Raw genomic sequence first — 26,718 nt, forward strand, 5'->3', positions numbered from 1 at the left:
AATGTCAGCCGAACGCCGAAGAAAAGCTAAATAAAGGCAAAAACGATGCTAAGGGTAAATAATAATAATAATAATAATGCAAAATATGAAAGTAAATGAATAAACTTCATTTAAATTACAATAAAATATTCCAATTAATATTTAATATTTTGCTTATCAAAATTGTAAAACTCAATTTGCTCCAATTTGAGCAATATCTGTGATTATTTCAAATAAACTGTAAGTTGCCGCCATGCTAATTAACTACTTGCAGAGCCTTTGAGTAATTTCGTCAACAGTGGCTCAAAATAGACTCAATTGAACTCTTTTGTTGCTGCGCTTTGGCTACTTAACCCTTGGCTAGATTTCAAGTCAGCTGCTTCTAACCCCACACACGCACACATACACACACACACACACAGCGCATAACATAAACTGTCTGCTACTGCTAACGCAAAATGACTCCAAATTCAGTTTGCGCTCAATGTATGCGCTCAACACTTTTGCGCTCTTAAACTTAACAGTTGCGCTCTTGCGCTCGCTCTCCCAAACATTAAACTCCAGCCAAAATAAACCAATAAGAGCAACAGCCGCTGCAGCAGCAGCAGTCCATGCAGAGAGCGTGAGCGCACAATATAGAGTGCGAGAGCGAGAGAGAGCGCCGCTGTTCGCTCGCTGCTGCTGTTGGCTGCTTTTGACTGCCGATTGGAATTTTTTTTGGTGCATAACAGCGCTCTAACAGCCATACGAACAGAAGCAAAAACAACACCGAGCGAGGCGGACGTGTGTGCGCATTTGTTGATACATTTTTAGAATTTCTTATGTCTGAGAGCCCAAAAGCAAGCCCCAAGCAGCAGCAGCAACAACAACAAACGCTCTGGCAACTAATTCAAAGAAGAAATTCGTAAAAATTAATACGTCAAAAATCGTAATAAATCGTGCAGAGTTGCCTTGTTCGTCAAAAAGGTGTTGAGTAAAAGTGCAAAAAAAAGAAAAGAAAAACAGGTAAACACAAGCATTAAATTATGCAACATTATTAACAATAATTTCTATGAAAGTCGCGCGCGTTTCAACAATAACAAACATCTGTCAAAAACAACCAAAAAAAAAGCCGTGTTTTTTGATAACAACAACTGTAACAACAGCAACAGCAACAGAAAAGCTAACAGCGACTTTAATGTTGTTGCCGCCTCAATATTTTTGACGTCTGCCGCTGCTCACGTGTCTGTGCGTGTTTGCGTGCGTGTTTGTGCGTGGCTGTGTGCGTGTGTCTTCTCCGTCTCACTTCATTTTGTCACCAGTGTCAGTAGCAGAAGTGTTCCATAAAAAATATTAAATAAATATATATATATCAAGTGTTGCAAGTTTTATGTTTTTGCCGGCATTTTAATGACGTCACGACAAGCAGCAGCAGCAACAGCGCAGTAAAAGCAACAACAACACCAACAACAACTGCAAAGTCAGCAGAAACCACAAGCAAGAAACAACAAAATAAGAAAAAAGCCAAAATAACGCGTCTTTTTCGTCGTCTTCGTATCCGTTTCTTCTGCTGTCCGCACGCTATCTCGTTCCCGCTCCCGCTATCGCTCTCCCGCTCTCTCTCTTTCGCTCTCGCTCAGCTGTGCGCTGTGTGCAAACAAAAAAAAAACACCGCGAAAGAAGTTGGGAAAAATATTAAACAGCGTCAGTTTCTGTGCGTGAGTGTGTTAGTGTGTGATACGTGAGTGTGTGTGTGTGTGCTGCAAATATAGCAAATAAACAAACGTCAACAACAACAACAAAGGCGCGTCTTCAACACCAGCTGCTGCAGCAACAACAACAACGAGAACAACCACAACAAAAGGTGTTTATACCTAATTTTAAGTCGTATTTAAATATATATATTATGCATATATTGCAGTTATATTTTTTTTTTTTGTATGTGAGATTTTCAGCGAGTTGATCACAAGAAAATTTATTAAAAATGGTTGCTTGTAATTTTGTGCGAAATGACTTGAAATGTTGTTAAAATGAACCAAAACTTTATATGCCCAAACTGTCAACTGGCTAAAAAGACAGAAAAGACATGTGTCAAATTTGTTGGCCATCATTTTGTATAATTATTGAATTATTAAAAGCCATTCGCTTCATTTCGGCAAAGGAAGGCTAATGAACTGAGTGCCAGCCATTAAAAAGTAGTTTATCAGCAAAAAATATGTTTGTAGTTATGTTTTTAATGCCTCTTCGATAAAGTCAACCACAAATGGGGGGGAACAACAAATGAAAAGAATGAGAAAAAACTTAAGTAAATACACAACTATGAAGTCATCTCTCACAAGATGATGAACTTTATTCATTAATTAATCATTTGCGAGAAGTTCTATTTAAGTCCATCACTTTGAAACTTGCGGAGCGCGCTCCACAAACTGAGCTGAATTTTAAGTTTTGCCACACACACACCCACTCTTACGCACACACACACACACACACGCAAAACGCACACAAATCATGCTTAAACTTAATGCAAATTTAGCTATTTTTATGCCAAAGTAATGCTTACAAATTCATTTTCCCTCTCTTTTTTTTTGTTCGTACTTTGCTTTACTTTGGCAAGATTTAAGCAAAAGATATTTCGCATTTATTTGTTGCTGCTGCCGTTGCTGTTGTTGTGGTTATTTTGTTGTTATGAAAAGTCACGTTTTTTTTATGCCGCTGTCGTCGAGAAGTTCGCTGAGGTTCTCTCAGATTCCCTCTGGCGGCATTTCAAGTGGCCTCCGGCGCAACTTTAAGTCGTAAACAACGAAGTTATGTGTTTTTATTTCGAGTTGTACTTTTCACTCCTACTACAACAGTTGTTTTATTTTATATTTCTTTTTTTTTCGGGTTTGTTTCCTTATTTGAGTATTGTTGTTGTTGTATTTTTTTTTCTTTTTATTATAATTTGTCGTAATTTATTTTGTTTACATTTTGGAATTGTATTAACGGCTCGCAAAGAAAGCAAAAGTTTTGTGTATATATTTGACACGTCTTTGCTTTCATTGCAAGAGCAGCTGTCAAAATTTAATAAATGAAGCAACGAAATCGCTTGGAAAATGCCACATCAATTGCCCTGTCCATGCTGAATGTCGATATACGTCTTTCTGACAAGTCATTCGCTTAAAAAAAAAAAAAACGAGAAGCAAAACCAAAACACAAAATAAACCGCAACTAGAAGAAGAAAAAAAAAAAACAACTTACTCAAATGTGAGAGGTGAGACCGAGAGACTTTTGTTGCTACAAAACCAAACCAAAACCAAAACGAAAAAAAAAAAACACAACTCTAAAAGTCTGAGGACTTGGCATGACTAATCGATTCGATTTTTTGCCCAAAAAGTCATGCCATAACACAAAGTATATATGTATATATGTATGTGTGTTGTGTGTGTCTTCTGTATGGTTTATTGCCCAGCATTCGCATTTGTGGCCTTTTTGCCGCTCGTCGCCATTTGCTGCCCCAGCCAACAACCAACAACCAACAAGCAACAACAATAAATAAATATCGATAGCTCTACTATGAAGCTCTTCGCACAAATTTTACTTCCATCGCTTTGTCTTCAAACTTGAAAGTCACTGGACAAATTTTGTGTGTGTGAGCTTTTCAAGTGCCAAACGACGACATTTGAAATTGCAATTTGAATTTGAATGATGCGCCAAACGAAGCAGCTTAAAAAAAAAAAACGCAGAAAGAAAGAAGCAAAATCGAAGATGTTTCCCAGTTTGTTGCGGAATTCAATTATTCCAGCTGAAAGATAAAATGTATTTAAGGATTTTTAGCGCTTATATTTAAAGCATTAAGTTGCACGAAGAAAGAATTATAATTACTTCAAATTGTTTAACTTGTAACAATTTGGGTATAAATATTTGCTTAGTTATAGATCAACTTCAAGCTGAAAAATCTGAAAAATTCAACAGATAATATAATGAATTCTATGAGCTATATTTATATAAAGAGAGAGACCAGCGTATAATTGAATAACCATTTGAAATATGGTATTTCACTAGTGATTGTGATAGGATTGCACATAAAAACTTGGCTGTAATCCTCGCAGTTATCGATTAACTCCAAGCCCAATTTAACTCCGCTTTTTTGTTGCCAGTTTTTCTTTTTTTAATCAACAGCTGAAATATTTGCCAATCGAATTGCAGTTTTAATTGCGAGTGTAAAAGCAAGTAGAGCGGCACTTGTGATATAATCAAAGTTTGCTTTGTTTTTTTTTTATACCTTATACATTGCAGAAATATAGTTTACAGTTTATGCTTTAACAGAACTACTATTATTAAAATGTAGTAATATTTAAGAAATACTTTATTGGTTTATCCAACTATTCTGCACGCGTTTCAAAAGTGAGCTAAGCTCGTCACTTCTGTTTTCTGTTTTTCTTTTTCTTGCCGAACATAAACATGTTGGTTTCTATATAAAAAAAAGAAAGACAGAATGAAAACAGTTTTGTGGCTGCTGCTGCTGCTGCATCTTCTTCTTCTTGGATTTTTATTTTTATATCTCTTTCTTTTTCAATTTTTGTGTTGCTTTTGCGTTTTTGATATTTTGAAACATGTGCTCGACGTTTTTCTATAAATACCACAAAATGTTCGTCTTTCAACGACGGCAAAACGAGTTGAAAGCATGAAAACAAGCTAATATATAACTTGATAAAGCTCAAGACCTGATGCTATATATTAAACTATAAATATCAAAAACACAAAAATATACAAATGGAAATATTAAAAACTAAACAAATCGAATAAATTTGTTGAACTTTTCGTGTTGCTTCGCTTACAACGAAATTAAAAAAGAAAAAATATTGATTCAGCGAAAATACAAAAGATAATAAAAATATATACAGATATATATATATTCAGATGTATATATGTTTATATATGTAAAATAATAAATATAAGAATATAAATGGAAAATATAAATTTCAACGTGGTCTCCTCGCCGTTTTGTTGCCTTTTTGCCTTTGGGCTTAGAGCGCCGACAGCTGTTGTACATTTTTGGATGTATCTGCAGCTGTGCAGCGCATCGCACAGTCCCAAAGCAGCACACCACCCTCCCCCTCTTTATAACCCCCCACACTGAACATCACTTCTGCTTCCCCTTCCCCTTCCCATCCTTGATCCAAGCATTTCCCCATTTTGACTGCATTTTGGAAACGTCGGCACCAAAAATAAGTTTTTCGTGCATGAAATTTTTGGCAGCCAAAATGCAGCAGCAACGGCAGCTCCCAATAACAACAACAACTGCAACAAGAAGAAGAAGAAGAGCAAGCGACAGCTGCCTCATTTACATAAGCAGCGCTGCCTTAACCCTTGGCTAGGCCAGTGGGCACAATTTCAACCGCTCCCCTCCCATTCCCATCACTCCTCACTTTATGCTAAATTGAGATCAATTGAAAGCGAAATTGATTGTTTAACCTTTCTTCTGCGGGGCAGGGGGCAGGGGACGAGTGGGCAATGAGGAGGTCAAGCATTGTGGGCGTGTCAGTTGCCGCTCGGGCTACAGGCTGCTGTTTAAACAAATTGGTTCAGAGTTTAATTAAATTTGATTATTCGAACGCATTTGAGTAAATTTTTAATTATACTTTGACTTTCTAGCACTTGCTGCTTAATCTATCCCCTCCCCTCTCCGCTCTCTCTCTCTCACTCTGTCTCTCTATCTCTCTACCTTTCTCGGTTGTCTATTTTTTAGACAGCGCAAATTAATTAAGCCAAACATTTATTTCGAAAATTTGTTCATGCCACAAGAAAAATTTCAAATATTTAGTTTGCTTATTGTGTGCTCTTTTTCACTATGAGTATTTTAAGATAAGCAAAAATTTTATGAATATGCCAAAAATGAATTTTGCATATGACAGAGAGAGGGAGAGAGAGAGAGAGAGAGAGCGAGAGAGTGAGAGCGAGAGAAAGAGAGAGAGAGAGAGAGAGAGAAAAGTTGCTTTGCCACTGGTATTTATGAAATTTGTTTCTGATTTCTTCTTCGCTCTGCGCTCTTTCCAAAAATACAAATTTCAGACTCTGACGTAATTAGCAAACGGTGAACAAATTTGGTTTGATGTGTGTGTGTGTGTGTGTGTGTGTGTGCATTTCTATTAATTTAAATATATAGTATTACTATAAAAGTTAAATGAACGAAATAGAAAAGATCTGAAAAATTGCTAGCGAATGATTTATGAAAAATGAAAGAACGATTTCAAAGAGCCGCCAAAGATTAGATTAGCTGCGCTTCCATGTTCAATTATTATTGACAGCTATCAGCCTAAATTTTAAATGCTAAATTAATTATGACTTTTTTAGTCAGCCGCTGATAAGCACACATTTTGTCATCTTTCTTATTAAAAGTTGAAGTTTGCCAGAGTATCGGAAAGTTTGGCCATATCGAATCGACTTGCATTTGTCACGACTGAAGCGTGTATAACTACATATATATATATATATATATATATATATATATATATATATATATATATATATATATATATATATATCATATATATATATATATATGCTATATATATATATATCAAAAACGTTGGGGATTTCCAACGAACTGCCGGGCCTGATTCATCGAACAAAGTAAACCTTAAACATTATATTTCCACGAGTTGAACGCTTCTTTTGAATATTGTTTACGTTTTTGGCACGTTTTATGGACTCCTCTTCAAAACCATATATGGCATATAGAGTCGCGTTTGTAAGTGGACCATATTTGAGTATCTGTCTGAAAGCATTTGTTACAGCCGCGTGACAAATTTCAAAATCAAATTTAATGCAATCAAAACTCCATGCAAAAAAAAATATGTATATATATATTTATATATACGAATAAGATATAGATGTCTAGCCAACTAATAGACGTCGACAAATTTTTGAAGAGCAGCCCACGTTTGCTGAGAAATGGGAAATTAATTATGCACGTCAAATGTCTGACAATGAGAATTAATTAGCCTAAAAGTAAAACTCAACGAAAAGTTTAGTTGCGCTCCATATGAAGAACCACAGAGAGAGATAACGCCCACAAGACATACACCTGTATGACATAAGCTGGCTCAATAAGCCCATAAAAATGATGTTGATGATGATGAGCTTAAAACTATTATTGAGACGTGTGCGTGTGTGTGTGTGTATGTGTGTGTGGCAACAACGCTGTGTGGCAACAACTATGTTGATGGCTTGAGCAAGTAGTAACGAGACGAGTCGCTTGCAATTGCTTATCATTTGGAGTGGCTTGCGAGGGGTTGTTGAGCGACGGGGTGGGCCGGGTTGCTTGTGATGGCAAAGGGTGCAGCCATATAAGCTCGGGCGGCTTGTTCAACATTTATCTAATCGCATTTATTGATAGCAGCAGCAGCAGCAGCAGCAGCGGCAGCGGCAGCGGCAGTCGAAGCGAAGTTGGGGCTTCATTTGTTTGCCGCTTTTTGCGCTTTTCTTTGCACCTATCGAGTGTTTTTCTTTGTTTTTTTTTTTTGCCTTGTGCTTTTGTTTAATATATGTGTCATACTAGGGTGGGTCGTCGCTGGGTTCAACTTGGCGATGTGTTGGCTTATGTTGTATAATGTTGTATAATGTTGCAACAAAGCGGTTACTGACCGGTCGCCTTTGCGCCTTTGCTACGGCTTCCATCAGAGACCTCCATGAGTTTGCCTGTGGCATATTTGTTGCTCGCTGGTTTCCCATTTCTATTGCCAGCTAGCTTATGTGTGAGGGCCTTAAAAATAGCCAAGAGCCAAGTGTAAGCAGAGCGCCGACCTGCTGACGGTGGTGTGCCCCATAGGGGCGAGTAGTGTTGCGAAATGCATTCGGTTCGTTGTTGCCTGGAGCCGGCTGCTAATCACTAGCCACAATGCGCTGCGAGCACCAACACACACACACACACACACCAACACACACACTCACACACATTTAAGCACGTCGCATATCTAAAAAAATAAATAAATATATATAGAAAAAATTACAATACATATTATATGGCATATGCAATGACTTTTCACAACAAGTTGTGAACTCGACCGTCGACGACGGCGTCATCAGTTCTGTTCTGTTCTGTTCCGCTGCGTGTTGTTTTTGGTCTGGTTGTGTGTGTGTGTGTATGTGTGTGTAAGTGTGTGTGTCGCGAGCTGTGGGCTCTTCTTATCAGCGCGTTGCGCGCTCTCAATTCCGATGGGGCTCCATCATATGTGGGGCATGTGGGTTAAAGCTGGCAGCTGACAGCTCAAATCGCTAATTGAATTTGGAAATTCCTTTTAATAGATTTACACTTTTTGTTTTCTTTCTTTCTTTCTTTATTAATGTCATCTTTACATTTCTTTTGTGTAATATCCATGACATTTCAATTCGTTGCGATAAATGGTAGAAAGCCAAAAGCTGTTGGAATTAGTGAAACAATTATGAAATTGATTAATTATCATTATGGGAAACAATCGTTAGATTAAGGTATTAGATTCCAATCGAACGCTCACGTTGGTGATCATAAATAATAAATATTCATCAATAGCTGCAACTAAACCAAAAAGAAAAGAAATAAAAGGGAAAGTCTCAGTTTTTATGTACTTCAAACATTTTACAACCTGAATCCAGTCAAGATGGGAAAAGGGTGGGAAAACAGGCAGACAGAAGCCTCTTTGATATGTATTCTTGATCAAAATCAACAGCCAAGACGATATATAATATATATATAAAGATTGGAATATAAGTTCTCGTTTGACCCGATCAAGTTTATTGTTGTTGATCTAGAAAATACTTTAATATATTATAGATCAATCGCAGCATTTTCATCCAGATCGTTTCAGAATAAGATAACTTGTTTCTTATTCTATAAAATGTATAGAACAGCTGGGTTCAGGGTATCTACTAGTCGAGCTCTCTGCACTGGAGCATTGCAAGCTTTTTCTTTTTCATTTGTTTATTCAAAGGCTTGAACTCATTTTGGAACTTAATCTTTAGACAGATTCTTTGAGAGCGGCGGGCCCCTTTGGCATTTCGGTTGTGCAATCTGTTGTTTTTTGTGTTTTTTTTTGTCGTTTTTTTTTTTTTAGTTGTGTGTGCTATTCAAATATATATTTGGTGTATGTAAAATCCATTTGCAATTATTACGGGGCAATTGTTCTCTCGCATGTGCCACACATAATTTTCGAGTCATTTCAGCGGCCACAGCTGCTGTGGCTTCTGTTCGGTTCTGCTCTGTTCTTTTCTGTTCCGTTCCGTTCCGTTGTTGTTATTGGCGCAGCTTACATAAATACGAGTATGAATACAAATACTCGTATGAATATGTGAATGCAAATATTTAGTGAGTTTGTGCTAACAGCTACGAAAAGTAACAGTTTTCGATTTTAGTTTCAGCTGCTCTTTTTAACTGCTGCCTGGCTCTCTTTTATCTGTTCTCTCTATCTCTCTTTCTCTATCTATCTCTCTCTTTATCTATCTATCTCTCTCTCTCTCTGCGCTTAACCTTCAAAACAAACATTAAAAATAAAAATGCAGAAAAGCGTTACCAAAATTTAATACAAGACTTAAAACTTGTTGAACTTGTTTGTGCTGTTTTTTTGTGCTTTTTTTTACTTTGTGGTTGCTGCTCTTGCGTCCAAAGCAATTTGCATCTTCTCGTCTCGTTTTTACTTTTTTTTATGTGTATATTAATTTTGTATCTTTGTTGGTTTTTTTTTGTTGGTTTCGCTGCCTGCGGTAGTTAATGTATTAATCTCTATTTAATCGCACTGCAGGCTCAATTAGCAACATATTAATATCCTTGTGTAAATATAATGATCGAAGCTGTTGTATGAATGTATCTCGCATACTAACGAGACTTTTGCTGTGTTGTTTGTGAAGGTTATTTGTAGGTCGGGGCGGATGTTAATGTCATCGAGTCGAATCATCGATATCGCGTTGGAAGAGCCTTCTACGATTATTCTTGGCCCACATTTTGAATGGCCACAAAAACTACTTGGCTTGTAGGCAAGTTTATTTTCGTAAGCGTTTTCCACACACACACACACACACTCGCACACACACTTTCGCCTGGCCATAAATTTGGCTGTGTATCCAAAACTGCGTCAATGACATGCCTGGCATTAGTTGTGTATCTGTATCTGTATCTGTATCTGTTGCTGAATCTATATATCTAAATATACATACGTATATATATATTTATATATTTATACTATTCACATTTGATGCTCGGAACACGTCCGCTTTGCGTTCCGTTCCATTTTGTGTAGGCGTCTGTTGCGTTGTTTAAAAGTTTCTATATATCTTTTTTGATTTGTTTTTTGCTGTGTCAGTGCGAACAGCAAAAGTTTTCAGTTTTTCAAAAAAAGAAGATGTACAGGAATTATTTAAATACACGCCATAAACATTAAATACAACCCACATATGCAACACACACACACACACATATGCAGCACACAATCGTCTGGAAATCAACTAATAAATTAAGTTAGAATTCATTCTTTATACTCCCTCGGCTGCGTCTTGGTGTTTTAGTATACTTATTTTGTATATCAAGTTGAAATACGGAAAAGCAATTTGCAGGTGACATCATGCAAGTCTCATCTATGCACATATTTATATCTATAAATCTATATATATGTATATATATATTCATTCACTGACCGACTAAACGGACTAAGCAACAAGTTTCCGAATTGTTTTTTATGAAATTATAAATGCGTTTATTTCGTATTTTGTTTTTGGTTTTTATCTTTTTCAAAAATACCTATAGATAATGTACAGCAAATGTATTGGCAATTGTAGCTGTGTGTGTGTGTTTGTTGTGACACGCACATAAACTGATATCTCTGAAAGGCCAGATAGCGATATATATTTGGTATTTGGTATTTGGTAGACAAAAAAAAAGTTGCTCAGGTTTTTTTTTTGTTTCGATTTGGACATAAATGTTTGCATGGATACTAAATATATTAGTGGGGTTTTATTGAATGTTAAAATAACTTATTTTAACGAGCTATAAATATAAACGGCATATGAAACATCTGTACAGGAAATAGTCAAACTACGAGAATTGTTATAAAAATATTTTATATTTGAAACAACTGAGATTTGATTATTTTTAGCATTTTTAAAAATATTTCAAGCAACAACTATTTTTTTTTGCGTATTTAAATAAAAAGGTGTTAAAATAGAAGTGAAATTATAAATGTCAGTATCTCTTTTATTTTCAAGACTTCTTCCGCTTACAATACCTCATCAATTTGTATAAGCCACTATTCAAAAATAAATCATCAACAATGAATATTTATTTTGCGCGGGCAACTTTACATATTGCTCAGACCGGCAAAAAAACTTCTCATATATTACTTTCATTGTGGTTTTAATGGAAATTCCGATTCAATTGTAAGGTGGCGGTAGATAAGATAAGATTGTGAAAAAATATACAAAAACAACGAAAACAAGAAAGTTAAATGCCAAAAACAAGCAAGAGAAAACAATCTGAAAGGTGCAGACAATAAAACAGGCGACAACAAATGAAATGAAATTTGTGTGGCGTCATCGATGATTGAATCATTTGTGTTTCTCTCAGTTCGACTAATTTAATAAACATTGCTCATTATTAATATAAATACACACACATGAATAAATATATATGAATATAAATATATATCTACAAGCGATTGACCAGCTTAACGTTTACTCAACATTTTTTTTACAGTAATATTATTTATAGAAATTTTTCGTAATACTTATAAACAAATACATTTCGTTAACAATAAACAATTTGAGCGGTAAGTGCGTTTAATTTTGTATACGCTTAAAAGAAAAATAGAGAATTTGCCGCGCAATCAATTAAATATTATGATATCTTATAAATCGCTGTACTTATACGTAGACAAGTGTCTCGCCCTCTCTCTCTCTATCTATCTATCTCTCTATCTTAAACTCGCTGCCAATCTATTTGTATGTTGCTTTTTGCTATAATGATATAAGAGCTATTATTTATGACTGGAACTTTTTTCCGGCTTTTGTTTTTGTATATTTTCTTTACGCTGAACGCTAATAAATTTAAATGCCGCTGGGCTTAAAACAACTTAAACTAAATAATTAATTAAATTTAAATTTAAATACATAAAATATAAAAAAGAGAAGAACAAGCCGCACTTTATTTGTAGTTTGTCAATGTGCATTGCTGCTGTTATGGGCCGTGCTTGGTTTGGTTTTACTCGCTGCTGCAACGTGCAACGCGTGTTGAACACAACACACACACATTGCGAAAACTGTGGCAGATGTGGCTGATGCTGCTGTTGCCGCTGCTCACGCTCTATATCTAGCCAAATAACTAAACCACAACTGCAAAACACATATTCCACTGATTACACAAAGACTTTACAAATATATATATTTTTTCTTTTTATTATTATTTTCAATACCAATTTGAGACCAATATATTTAGTTCATTAAGATTTCTTACATTGTCATTAACTTGTATTTACTTTAATTGCACTTGACATTCACTTAAGCTCATTGCATTCCCACATTAAATGCTAACAAATGCTCCATCGATTTGTGCGCTGCTAATTTTAACTAAAACTCGATCAGTACACACACACATACACACACACACACATACACACAGACTGCACTGTCCATCTGTCTTTGTCATAATCTATCTCTCTGTTTCTGTGCTGGTCAATTTATCTAAGTAAATGATTTGTACACCCTTTAAAAAAAAAAAAAGAAATGCAGCCAAATATTTGGTATAAACCTAAACGTCTATTTCTCTTTCTTATTCTCATTTCAGATAATGTAAAATCAGCGTATGCTCAATAAAGAAAAGCTTACACAAAACCAAATACCACAAATAAAAATCGCTATACTTACAAACAAACAATAATAAATAAAGTTAAAGCGTATTTATCTATATATGCAAATATATATATATAGATATATATATGTATATTTATATATATACTTGTAAACGTTCGTTCGAAATCAAAATTAAACTCTACAACTCTTAGCCAAGACTTCAAGGCTTCAATAAAATATCCCACAAGCTATCAGCTATCCCCCAGCTTTGTAATCCACAAAAATTAAGTCAACAGCAAGTGTAAACGCTACAAAAAATTAAAAAAAAAAGCAACAAGAACTCATACAAAAAATAAAAAAAAAACAAAAACCGCTACCATCTATGCTAAAATATATATATGTGTATACCCTATATATATATATAGGTGCTGATTACTGTGCTAAGAGCTGTTTAAGCAAATCGTATTCAAAGCCAACGTCATAAAGTAAAACGCGCAACATTTTCTAGTCGCCAGCTAAGCTATATCTATTTATATATAGTATCGTCTCCCCCGCAAATTATATACACATATATATATATAATATACTGAAGAACTGGCGCTTGCGATGGCCAACGTTGTTAATGTGAACAGCCTGCTCAATGGCAAGGACTCGCGCTGGCTGCAGCTGGAGGTGTGCCGTGAGTTTCAGCGCAACAAATGCTCTCGCCAGGACACGGAATGCAAGTTCGCCCATCCGCCGGCCAATGTCGAAGTGCAGAACGGCAAGGTTACCGCTTGCTATGACAGTATCAAGGTCAGTACCCAAAACAAAACAAAAAAAAAACAACAAAAAAAATCCCCCTTCACATGAAACCCATTTGCCATTCTGCTTCTATCGTGTATATGTATGGAATGTAGCTTGTAAGCTTTATACTATTATACTTTAATCCATCATGGCTTAAGTACTCTACCAACCACCCCACCCTCCCCCAAAAGACCAAACTCCTTAGGCCCCTTCCACACCAAGAAAAAAAATGAAAATGATAAAAACTGATCTTGTCGCGCTTTTGTTGTTTGTGCTTTTGTGCTTTTATTTTTATTTTTGGTAAATACTCTGTGCTTATATATAAACGTAGTTGAAGCTTAGTGGCTGTCTGTCTCTCTCACACACACACTCTCTCTCTCTCGCTCACTCTTTGTCAAAATGTCTCTGTCTTCTTCCGCCACTGCCGCTGCCTAATGCGCCTTGGAGCCTAGACTTCTGAGATAGAGAGAGACACAGAGAGAGAGAGAGAGAGAGAGAGAGAAAGCTTGTGAAAGCTTGCCAACCTTAAGACCCGGCAGCAGCTTATTGTCTTGATCATGCCTGTGAATGTGGTGCGCCTGTGCTTTTGTCTAGTCGTTTTGCCTGATTACATATATAATATATATACATATATATAATGGAGAGCCTGCTTAGTGCCAGAGAGTATCAGAGATCAAAATAAACAATAATAGTCAATGAATCGGAAACAAAAAATCGACTTGAAATCGTTAACAACTATCCAATCACGTGCAACTCAAACTGTGTAAAAGATTTTTTACAAATAATACAATCTGAGTGGTTTTAGGCGGCGCAACTGTTAGACATGGATAACTACAAGGTAAACTTATATATATTTATATATATAGATATACATTTGATTGATATTAAGTGTTTAAATACGATTTTTAATTCATTCATTAATTGTTTAGTGATATATTCGAAAGCTGACCTTCTTTCCTTAAGCCCTTTAATATTTAAGAATGTTTTAAACTGTTCCCACTCCATCCCCAGAAACTTTGCACCCAACCAAAGTTCCCTTTATTGATCAGTTTCACGAGCTGGCTTACTCGCACTGGCCTCTAAGCGCTATTGACGTTTTCAAAACACAAAATCAAAGCATATTTTCTGGCGTCCTTTTGTCCTTTAGTGAACAATATTGAATATTCGAAGCTGAAACGGCGAAAATTAGCTTTCACCAACAAAAAAAAAAAGAAAAGAGGAGAGAAAAATTTATTGGAAAAGCAACGCATAAAAAGCAAAAGCGTCAAAGCCTGAAAGAATGAGGCGCAGTGTTTCCTATTTTGTTTTTCTTTTCTTTTTTTTTTTACAATAATTTTTCAGCACTTTGTTTTTGTGTTTTTGTTTTTGGTGCGCCCAGCTTGACGTCCACAACAAGGGAAAAACAAAGGACGAAACAATACCTTGACAATGTCGTGGGCTATGCGGAAAATTAAGTTGCCCGATTTTTGTTGTTGTTTGCTTTCTCTCTCACACACTTTCTCTCTCTCTCGTGCTGGGCTACAACTATGTAAAAATGGCAACATAAAGTAAAGTATTTTATATATACTTGTTTAATGCTGACAAAATGCCGCCCGAACATTTTTATCATCATCATTATCATCATGCACGTCATCATCGTCAAATTTGTGACAGCATAAAAAATTACGTTTTTGGAAAATGTTGGTTGGTTGCTGCTGCTGCTGCCTGCTGACTGCTGACTGCCGCCTGCCTTTTTAGGCGTCAGCCATTTGCCACTTGTTTGGTTAACGGCTGCGGCGGCGACGGCGGCGGCCGCTTTTGTTATTTTAACAAAACCCCAAAGCGTGGAGTCGAGCCTTAAAGTTGGCCCAGACCATCCTCCACTCTCTCTCTCTCTCTCTCTCTCTCTCTCTCTCCTTGCGCCCATCTCGAGTCGAGTGTGCAAACAATAGTTAAAACTGATGTTTGTAAGTAGCTGGTTGCTGTTGTTGTTGCTGTTGCTGTTGCTGTTTGGGGGCGCTTTTGTTTTTGTACTTTTCACGCCTGTCCTCACGAGCAGTGCCCTTAATTGAGCCACTGCCACTGCTGAGGCTGGGGTCCTTCTAGTTATAGTCCTTGTTCTCTCTGTTTCCTTATTTTGTTTTATTTTTTAGTGAGCATTAAAATTTTGTTTGAAGAACGCCGTAATAAAAGCATTTCCGCGTCCTTTAAAGTCATAATTATCCGCAGTTGCATGTGAGATTTTCAGTGTAACATTTTTGCTTTAGATTAATTTACATAGAGTATTATTCGAGAGGCCAAATCACAGTCATCCTGTTCAGGGTATCTTGCAGTTGAGCTCATGCGACTACAGCTTTCTTACTTGTTCTCTTAAGATTAATCAATATTTTTGTGGATAAAAATAACACATGTTTCACGTCCAATTGCTTCTTATCCGCACTTGGCCCACAATTTTTCAGTCTAATGCCAATTAAAAGTACAACTAGGTAATCGGTGGGATTAGCTCAAGTGTGGGCTACACTTAAGTGTCTTTAAGATTATTACTAACACAATTTTTGAAAACTTGACTTAAGCTCAAGGGTAGACAAACCCTTGAAATCTCGTAAACCTTTGGTAATTACTTGGCCCAAGAGTCGCAGCTGTGGCAAGTGATAAGCTACTACTTCGGACGGCCTTATGCCCACAATAAACTGGCCAACAGAAATGAGCGTGTAACAGCTGCTGGTGAAAAGCGAAAGGATATGCATACATATATATATACATATGTATGTGTGTGTTGTGTGTGTTGTGTGTATCTGTGTGTGAGTATATATGGAGTAGTCGTCAGTAGTGGTCCCTATGGGGGAAGCAGAAGTTTTTGCTTGGTAGGCAGCTGGCAAATAAAGCTCAGACATTCATTGCCCACAAATTAATTGTGTTATCCTATTAATTAACTATGCAGTAAAGTTGCCCAGCAATTTGGTTCGCTCAGCGAGTTTTTCTGCCCCAGCCGCATGACGTGCACACTTTGCTTCTTCTACGGCTCTTTCTTTTTTTTTTTGTTCAGGCTTTGAGTGTTGTAATTGTAGCTGAGTGTGTTTGTACTCATTTTCACCTCTTTTTTCCCCCCTACCCCCCCAGAGTGGGTGAACGTGTGTCTCTCTGTGTGTGTGTGTGCTTGACACATAAAACGGGAGGCATGCGACAAGTTGGGTTTTAAATGTATAACGAACTTAAACGTGCAAGTAACCAGCATATAATGGATGCCAACCAGTTTAAGGACAAGAGGCCTACGGGCATTATATACACACATCTATATATACATGTATGCATAGCTCTGTGTGTGTATTTGTGTGTGTGTGTGTGTGTGTAGGAACTTTTTCCATGTGGCCACGACACTAATTTATAGTTAAGTTGTCGCATTGTAGACTTTCTAATGGCATTTGCCGTGTCGGGCAGAGAGTAGGCAGCCTTTCCGACAGGATGGCAGCTTAAACCAGTTACTTAATGTGTTAGTCGTGTCAGCTCGACGACAAGATACTCTGCACACAGCTGCCTAGGGTATTCGACAAAAAATACACATAGATGCTTCTGCTTCTGCCCGTTACATATTTTTGCACAAAACTATTATACCTTTGCAACACATTTTGAATGGGTTCAGGGTAAAGGAGAGCAACTCATCTAAAGTTCATTTCAATAAAATGTTAGTCACAAACTGGGTCAATGACAGATTTTGTGCTGCACTTAAACTTGTAGCCGAGCGCAGAAGGCTGCAAAAACTGATGTTATTCATTCATTTTATATTTGCTATCTGCCTTTAAGCCGAATTTAGTATAATTAACTTCTTTTGGGATCAGCCGCAGCTGCTTATTGATAACGCTTAAGGGGAATTGTTAACTAATCGACCAAAGAGCTAATCCATTTGGAGTTTAACCTTTAGCCCTCAATATTGTTTGTTTGTTTGTTTTTCTCCTTTGCAAATTGTGCCCAAAACTGACCCTTTTTTTTGTAGTAAATTGGCATCATTTCACTGTTAATTTCCTCTCAATTTAATTTGACCACAATGAGCCAGCTGAAAATGGCAGGCTAACACAAGGTTACATGAAAACGGAAAAGGGGGCACTCTTCCCAGCTCACTCACTCACTCTCTCTCTCTCTCTCTCGCTCGCTCGGTTGCTTGCTCTCTCTTGCAAGTAGTAAAAATTGCCAGAGCCACAACATAAAACATTTTCCGGTTTATAATTTTCTTGTCACAACAATTTTCACGCCATGCTTGGCCACCGGCCTTTCCTTGCCTCTGCCTCTGCCTCTGTTCATGCCACGTGCTGGTGCTCGCTGCTCCTTTGTTGGTGCCGTTGGCTGTGCTTTTTGGTGCCACTTTATCCCGGCTTGGCTGGCTTGGACGCACTCGGCGTCCTTTTCGCCTTTCGCGCGCTTTTGCTACTTAACCAACTGTAAAGCTCTCTCGGCCATATTGTGTGGCACCTTATTTTTCTATTATACTCTCAACACTGCCGCTGTGCTGTGCAACATATTTTCCACGATTGCCCCACGGCCAACAAAAGTCAAGTTTCATGCCACGCAAATTATGAGCTGCAAAAAACAAAAAAAAAAAAACAAACAAAAAAAAAAAAATAAAAATAAATGAAATAATAAGAAAAAAGAATATGGCGCGCCGCAAAAGAATATGAAAATGGCAACTCTTCCGGCACAAAGTAAACGCCGCACAGTTGGATGGAGGGAGGGGCGGGAAGGGGGTTGGGGAGCCAGTGGCAAGTAGAGACGTAATGCCAAACAATGTGCCCGACACTTTCAAGTTATTCTGTTGTAGTTTTTGCCCGATGCTGTTTATTTCTATGCCATTTTCGCAGTTGACGCTCAAATTTCCGGCCGGCCTGCGGCTCGTGCCACACGGAAATACTTTGATAATTACATTTTAAAGACAACGAGAAATGAATTTGCAACTTGCTTTCGATTTTTATTCACTGATATTCAATGTCATCCAATTATTGCTAATTATATGTGTCTCGTGTTTCCTTCATGCATTATTATTATTATTATTACTATTCATTTTTTTATCTTCAAATTTTTTGGGAAAGCAATTTGCCATTAAACCAGAATAGCATTGAAATCGATAATAAGCAACACAAAGAGTTTTACACACACACACACACACACACACACACAATATTTATCGTAAAAATAAACAATTGTGGTAATAAAAAAAAAAAGCGACGATCCAATTTAAATACAAATTTGTTTTTCTATTTTTGCTCATACAAAGCGCATCTCGTCGAAGCTGCAAAATAGAGCGCACCACACAATGGCGAAATGGAAAGACCCTCAAGTTGGCTCAATAGTTTGCTTAAAGTGCGGTCGGAATGAATGAATGAATGAATGAATAAATGAAAGACTCAATGATTGAAATGATAGATAGATAGATAGATAGAAAGAAAGAAGGCAAGCAAAAACTTTGTATTTGGTTTTTGGCTGTCATTCGCAAGCAGATGAAATTGGAAATTGCTTGCAGCTCATCGAACGAATTATATCTGCCATAATGTCGGAGCTGACGATAAGCTTACAAAATTAATGAAACGCAAAATGAAACTTGAAAATGTTATTCACCAATAATACCAATAGCAAAACAAATACATTTCACAGCAGCTGTTTTTGTGCACTTGAAAAATCCGCTTGACAGATTACACTTTTCACTATCGATTATTAGTTTTCTCAGGGACTTTTCTTTCATAATTTCCATTTCCAATTAACATCAGGGTTATACATAATTCTCAAACTCGCTTTGACACTTGCCGGGTGGGCGATGAGCTAACCGGCTTAAGTTCGCCACCTCTAAAGCTCTGTGAAAATCTGTGTTCAAGTATCCATTGACTCGCACAGAAAGTGATGGAGGCAGAGGGAGGGAGAAGCAGTGAGGGATTATGAGAGTTAGAGAAAGAGAGAGAGAGAGAGAGAGAGGATGAGAGGAAGAGGTTCCGCCCGCTAATTTGTTATGCCTTACACACGTTGCACTTTCAAATTCAGCAACAAACTTCAAGTCAATAACTCAGCAGCTGGTTGTCAGGAGCCCGCAGGAGCTGCAGCACTTAATGCATTATGCAGCAGCAAGTTGTGGCATGTCCTTGCCCAGCCAAAAGTATGTACAGCAAAAGGGGAGGGAAGCTGCTGCACACATGTGCAAGTCGTCGTCTGAGCAGTCATTTCGCAGTTGCTGAAACCTACACAATTCATTCGTCCTGGCTGCTTCCGGCGTCCCACCTCGACCGGGAACGTGACTGCTGTTTGCTGCTGCTGCTGCTGCCGGTGCTGCTGCTGCTGCAGCGTTGTCGACGGCAAATCGAGCGGGCATGGCATGTCTTAAATAAAATAAATGGCACATTATCAATATAAACAAGAGGAGAGGACGTCGCGTACGCGAGCTGCAAGCGTAAAGTTGTTAAGTTACTTAAGCCAACAAATGAAGCAACAGACGCAGGGCATCGCATCGCATCGAGTATGGTGGGGAGGGGGGCCAGCTAAACACAGTCACGAGCCTGACAAATTGCCGTCTGACTCCAGAATCCAGACTCCCAGCTCCCAGCTCCCAACTTTTCAACATCCTGACCAACAAACAAATTTGGTTTCCTCGCATTTCGCCCATTGCCACATTACTCTGCTTCTCATGTCGCATTTATAAGGGGTGCAGAAGCTTGCCCCAGCACAAATATAAACTAATGCTGGGCCACGATGAATATAAATGCGCCGACTTCAGCTGCAGCTTGGCAAAAAACTTTGCGCTGAGAAATAACACAAGTTTTTCGTTTTCTTGTTCATTTTTGTATTTTTTTGGGCTTCGTAAGTTTATATGCGCTGCCACGCCCATGTGGGGGGCGCTAATGCACTATTTTAGCTCGACGAAAAGTGTCAAAAGTGCATATGAAAATAAGTTGATGCCAACGGCGGAAACTGATAACTTTTCCAGGCTTTTCACTTGTCAACAATTTTGATGTGCATTGGATTTGCCCAGAAATGCATTTCATTTGACATATTATATATGCATATGATTGTCAATCAAGCGGCGGGTTAGAAAAAGCCGGGAGCCAAGCCAACTTGACAGGCTGCTCATAAAGTTGATAGTCGTTTGCCTTGTGCGACAGTCCAATGCATAATTCCCAGAAAGTCCTTGATTGCAAGTGGATTAGCATTAAGTCGCAGCAACAAAGAATGCAACTGAATACAAGGAATACTAGTTCAATTTTATATGGCAGCGCTGTTCGATGAATATTTGTTGTGCATAGTTGATTTAAATGATTGGCTTATGATTGAATAGAGTCATCCACTTTTATCGGATATATATATATAGTAGTATTCATCTTGATTAAAAGTAGTACATAGATAAAGGAGTTGCAATCAAAATGAATCGTTTTAATAATATGATTTGACTAATAGATTAGCATCTTTATAAAAGTTATTCGACTATTTATCGGATTTATGTTCATATCCTCTTTTTTTCGGGTAAATTTAGATGTATTTATCAACATAAAAATGAGTGCATTGCTTGAAAGCTTGCGACCACAACAAATCGTTGTCGGATAGTCCACGTCACGTGCCTTACCATTTCCTCTAACCAACCAGCCAGAAATCATTGTGAGTCTTCTAACGACAGCTAAGCGTCAAAATGGTGTAACCCTTGTGGAAACAGGGAGAAAAACGCTTCAAGCGCTGAACGAAAATCGGGATCAATAAAAACGTCATTCAATTTATTTTCAATTTTGCGGAGCGGCACGGAAAATTCGCGAATGCGAACTAACGGAATGGAATGAAATGAAATGAAACGTGTTATAGAAAGCCAAAGCTGACGAAGAAATGGAAGAGGAAGCTGAAGCGAAGAAGAAGAATGAGTGTCTAACAAATAATGGCAGACAGAAAACCCAATAAATTTAAAGAAGAAAAGTAAGCATAAGAATTGCTGGGCGGGTGTGTGAGGAATGACAAAGAACCAGCAAGAAGAAACCCAGGACATATGTGTGTGAGCAAATCTCTCTCTCTCTCTCTCTATGTGTGTGTGTGTGTGTGGGTGTGTGTGTTTGGGCATATCAAATAACTTTGACTTTACACATTATTAAACCGCAATGTCGACAACTGCGGCAAGCGAAGCTAGAAATAAAGCGAGACAAACAAACAAAGCAGCAGCATACAGCGGCACATTTGTAAGGATGTGAAAGAGGCACACATACACAGGAGCAGAAATAGCAGCAGCAGCAGTAGCAGTCCCAACAGCAGCAACAGCCAAAGGATGAAAGGAACCTGCTGCGGCTCCTGTTGCATTCGCATTCGTTGCAGTTGCTGCGACTTTTTACACTTGACAAACTCTCAACAAACAATTGTCAGCCTTGTCGTCGTCCCCATTGCAGCTCTAGGAGAAGCTGTGGCCCCATTCAGGCTATTCAGGCTCTTTTCATTCTTGACTGTTAAATTTTTGAGCAGAAATTGATTAAAGCGTCGCAAATTGTTGTTTGCGCAGAGTGCTTTAAGTTCCCACTAGTTTCCTTCTGGCCAGCATCTTTCTCACTCTGAGTCTATCTCTCTCTCCCTCTCTCCCTCTCCCTCTCTCTCTCTCGCATTTTCTAAATCGATCCCCTCTACATTCTGTGAGGCTGCAGCATTTTCTTTTGCCGCTGGCATTGCGGCAAAGTCAATGAGTGGCAATATGCCACCAATAATTCAGGTCACGCGAGTTGTCGTCGAAGTCGCTAAAATCCTCCTTGCACAGTGGTCCAAGATTAACAATTTTATGTTGCTTACTGCGCTTGATATGTGTTCTAAATGCTGCCAACATTTTATATTCAAACTTAATTTTGAGTGTTTGAATTATAAATGTATTTTCAAAACATTAAACATTAGCTATGCTAGATTTATCTATATATCTATTGATGGCAGCAAATTGTAAATAATTTGATTGCACTTTGTTTGTTTGTTGTTTTTATCAAAGTCGCTGCACTGTGCAGCAACGTCTTGGACTCGGCTAGGATGTCACCGTCTTCTGCCACAAGCCACGATTGCTTGACTATCGCTTTTTCTGCCGCAGTTGCCCCATTCTTTATCCCTCGCCGCTTGCCTCGCCTTGCCTGCTGCGGGTGTATTGTGGAATTTTCTATTGCCTTTTTTCTGCAGCAGCCTCCACCTATACACAATCAAGCAACACACACACAAACAAATATATACACACTCTGGCATACACATACCGATATTGTGTGCTCGCCATTGTGTGCTGACATCGTTAGGCCATTGTACATTCAACGTCTCGCATTGCCCCAAACTCTGGCTGCTGCTGCTGCAATTTTAATGAAGCTGCGGCATGCGGCAGGCGACTTCAAGTTGCACGCGCCATTGGCGCAACTTGCGCTTTTTATGCTATGCGCCTTGTTGTTGCTGTTATTGTTGCTGACATGTTGAGGCCTTGGCTGCCTATTGTGAAATGAGGCCCGCAGGCTGAGCTTCTATTCCCTCAAATGCAGCAGCAGCAGCAGTAGCAGCAGCCAGTTGACGAGCAACTCAATTTCAAAGTGGTCAAAACTTCAATTGTAGAACTAGAATTACGAAAACAGCCGCCGTCTGTCGAATTGGGAGTTCACTTTTGGGGCGTACTGCTAAATGAGTGAATGCCAGCAGACAAGCAGCCAGCAGGATATTCAACAGAGCTCCTGCAACGATGAGCAGTTGCAGTTGCACACACACACAAACACACACATATATATATATATACGTGAGTATCTGTGACCAGTCAAAGTCCTGTCTGCCGGCTGACCGAACGGGTTTGCCTTTGAATAAATGCCATAATTTATGGTCAAAAGTTTGCTTGTGCACACATTTTGTGGCAACACTTGCGAGCGCAGCTATTTAGTGAGCTTGCTACGGCTACTACTATTTGATGATAATAACCACTATGCAGATGTAGATGCAGATGCAGAATGATGATGATGCTGATGATGATGATGGTGATTATAGCCAGAATCTGTGTGCCCACAAATGCCATGACTAATGCCCCAGAGCCAGTTCATCTGAAAAACTTTGCTCGGTTAAATTTTCGGTGTCCATTAGTGTTATTTAAAACTCAACTTATTTCCGCTTCGAGTTTCTTCTAAAAATAAGTAGAAAATGAAAATACTCAACCGAAAGAGAGTGAGTGTCTCTATGTTAGAGAGAGCGAGATAGAGAGAGAGAGAGAGAGAGAGAGAGATTTTCAATTTACTTAATAGTTGAGGGACAAGACAAGCGCATCAAATTACAGTCGAGAGAAGTATGAGAAGTAGTAGGAGAAGCATCCTTAGACAGGTGGGTGACCCGAAATGTTTTCACATCGGGCAGGTTTCGAATACGACTTGGCTTGATTGTTGTTTGTTTTGGTCTGCTTCTGCTACTGCTTCTGCTGCTGCTTCTTGTGTTTGATTGTGTAATGAAAAACGAGCAATCGCATCACAAAAATGCTAATCAACAACGAGATCGATAAATGTTTGAATAAGTGCTTGAATTGTGTTTGCGAAGCGACAATGCACACAATGAACACAATGAGAGGCCAGGGGGCTCTAGTTTGCTGGAAGCTAGGGAAATTGTCGCTTTTCCCCCATTCAATTTGCATATTATGAGAGAACCGTCCAAAAACTGTAGCTCTATGTGTGTGTTAGTGTGAGTGTGTGTGTGTGATTGGCAGGAAAACTATGGCAAAGTTTCTTTTGTAGTCGCTGATGAACTCATAGACAAACGACATTGAAAATTGTTAGTTGTTAAGATAGCCAATTGCCTGGAGATAAAGCATTAGTTGAAGTTACAGAGAAATTGGATACGAAAACATTGTTTCAAACAAAATAAATATGTTACCTTAACTTACAAAATCTTCAACAGCATCTGTTACTTAAGAACACATTACATAATATCAGTTCTAACAAAAATTCTGTTTGATAATTACCTTGAAAAACGCCCGTAAAACATATCCATTCATATCCATATCAATAACATTTTAAGCACACTCATCAGGCCAATGACAAACAATTTCTACACGTGCCACGGAGCACAAATCCAATACGATAACACATATATAGATACACACATGAGCACACACACACACACGCACACACATATGTGTGTGTATATGTGTAGGACAAGGTTCTGGCAAAAGATGCGCAATCAATGGATTACTTCCGCTATGGTTGCTTAGAGGCTCAGCCACGAAATAGCAACAACAAAAAGGACGAAGGCAAATGAATGTGCGTGTGTGAATATGTTGTGTGTGAGTGTGTGTGTGTATTTGAAATCAATATGCTAGTACACTAAAGCAGTGACAGCACAATTTAAGTTTGCCTAGCTAAGAGCAACAAAAATACATATATACGTATATATATTTTATTTAGCTTAAAATTGAAAATGCGCAAAGCGACTGTTTAAGCATTTCAATTGATATCCATCAGCAAAGTGCCGCAACAAAAAAATAAAATAAAAATAAATAAATAAATACAAATAAAAAAAAAGAATGTAGATATATATATATATATGTATATATGGAGAAATAGAAAAATCAATTCAATCACGCTTATCAAAGCCGGCGAGGAATGGGAGCAGCTACAAAAGCGACAAACGTCAGCAGCAGCAGCTGAGTAGAAAAAATAGCAAAAAAAAAAACAAAAAAAAAAAGAAAAGGCAAGGAAAAAAATACGAAAAAAAAAATTACAATTCAAAAAGCATTTTCGGTATGTTTACTGCCACAGCAAAGTAGGCAAAAGTGTGAGAGAGAAAGAGTCGGAGAGACTGCGAGCATCAGCGAGCCAGAGAAAGAGGGGCCGGCGAGTGACGACAACAATAAAAATTGAAATGGAACTCGAGTCTCCTCGACGCTTTTGCGCCATGATTTACGGCTGTCGCTGGGGCGAGAGATTTTTATCCTTTTTGAATTGTGCCAGCAGTTTTTAGACAGTTTTACTGTTTATAACTATGCTCTGGCTATGCACATACAAAATATAGCGCCAACCACCCACACACAAACACATACACACACACACACACACAGAGAGATACGCAGCCATCAAAGTGGCGCCGCATTGTCGCATCGAGCGAAGATGTGCGCATATTTATATCACTCACTGTATTATTGCGGTCTGTGGCTGGGGAGAGGCTAAAAGTAGTCGCATTAGCTGCGCATTGTTGTGACAGCGGCTTACTTAAATGTTGGCTTATTGATTTTTACTCTTCCTTATATATATATATTTATATATATATGTATATTTTTTCCATTGCTCCTTTTTGATCCACAAGTGCGTCACGAGCTGCACTCGCGAGTTGATTGTTCAAGTTGCGCGCTTGTAGCAGGCAGCTTTTCGAGTGGCAGCAGCTTGGCTGGCTGCTATGTAACTGCATTTTGTGTTGATTTGGAAGTGAATGTAGTTTTGCAATATGTTCATTTAAATGGGCCAAAATTTGAAAGGCAACACTTTCGGATTGCACGTGTGCATATCTTAAACTGTAACCATAAATTATAAATAATAGTACATACTTAAATCTTGATCTGTTTTCTATTTAAATTTATACTCACTTAAAGGGTATTTCTGAGCGTAACTACTCTTTATCTTTCACATCTTTGAAACGAAAAAAAAAGAAGAAAAACAAAACCTTTTCCCTTGGCGTGTTTGAATGTGCTCTCAAATGTTGGCGTATGGTAAATGTTAACTGCTCTGGTCACACTTGACTGACTCACTTGCAGCCATACTTCACCATCGCACATAAACACACACACACACACACACACACACACACACTTAAACTTCCATCTGTGTGTGGTGCTATCTCGAACAGTGCTTTGCTCTCGTGACGGCGACTTATAGCCAACTTTTCAATCACTTTCCAAGCGATTAAACAATCAGCGGCATTATAATCTCTGCACAAAGAGTCATGTATCATAGAGACACAAAGTTACAGCCATGCTGTGTGTGTGTGTGTCCGCTATTTTTTTCTTTTTAATTTTTTCTTGCCATTTTGCGCTGTCAAACATGATTTGCATATGCTACTTGTGGCTTTTGGCTAGAGATTAAGGATTAGCTACCACTCTTTATGAATTTGATTTCGATTATTGCTGCCAGCAGCTTGTAGTCGATGTCTCCCTGGCTGTCTGTCCATCTGTCTGTCTTGATGTTAGCTTAGCTCAGCAATTAAAAACAGGCTGACCAATTTGTTATGCACTGA

General features: G+C 38.1%; 1 protein-coding gene and 1 long non-coding RNA gene across 7 annotated transcripts in view; both read left to right on the plus strand.

Moving 5' to 3' along the window:
- The first annotated feature begins 1,792 nt into the window (after nucleotides 1-1,792).
- Nucleotides 1,793-12,803, plus strand: LOC116805067. Its single transcript, XR_004365002.1, has 2 exons — nucleotides 1,793-1,822; nucleotides 12,743-12,803. It is a non-coding gene; the product is annotated as an uncharacterized LOC116805067 (long non-coding RNA).
- A 320-nt stretch (nucleotides 12,804-13,123) lies between these two features.
- LOC6560487 (muscleblind-like protein 2) overlaps nucleotides 13,124-26,718 on the plus strand; it is a 127,781-nt gene continuing 114,186 nt past the window's right edge. For 2 of the 6 annotated variants that reach the window (XM_043214784.1, XM_043214790.1), the window contains exons 1-2: nucleotides 13,125-13,542; nucleotides 14,339-14,371. In XM_043214784.1, coding sequence (XP_043070719.1) covers nucleotides 13,354-13,542; nucleotides 14,339-14,371 — 222 coding nt within the window. In that variant the 5' untranslated portion in view covers nucleotides 13,125-13,353. Of the gene's footprint in view, nucleotides 13,543-14,338; nucleotides 14,372-26,718 lie in introns of all 6 variants that reach the window. The other 4 variants (XM_043214788.1, XM_043214792.1, XM_043214780.1 and 1 more) reach the window with 3 other exon arrangements.

This window comes from Drosophila grimshawi, unplaced genomic scaffold (genome assembly GCF_018153295.1).
Source record: "Drosophila grimshawi isolate 15287-2541.00 unplaced genomic scaffold, ASM1815329v1 contig_1367, whole genome shotgun sequence".
NCBI classification, from domain to species: domain Eukaryota; kingdom Metazoa; phylum Arthropoda; class Insecta; order Diptera; family Drosophilidae; genus Drosophila; species Drosophila grimshawi.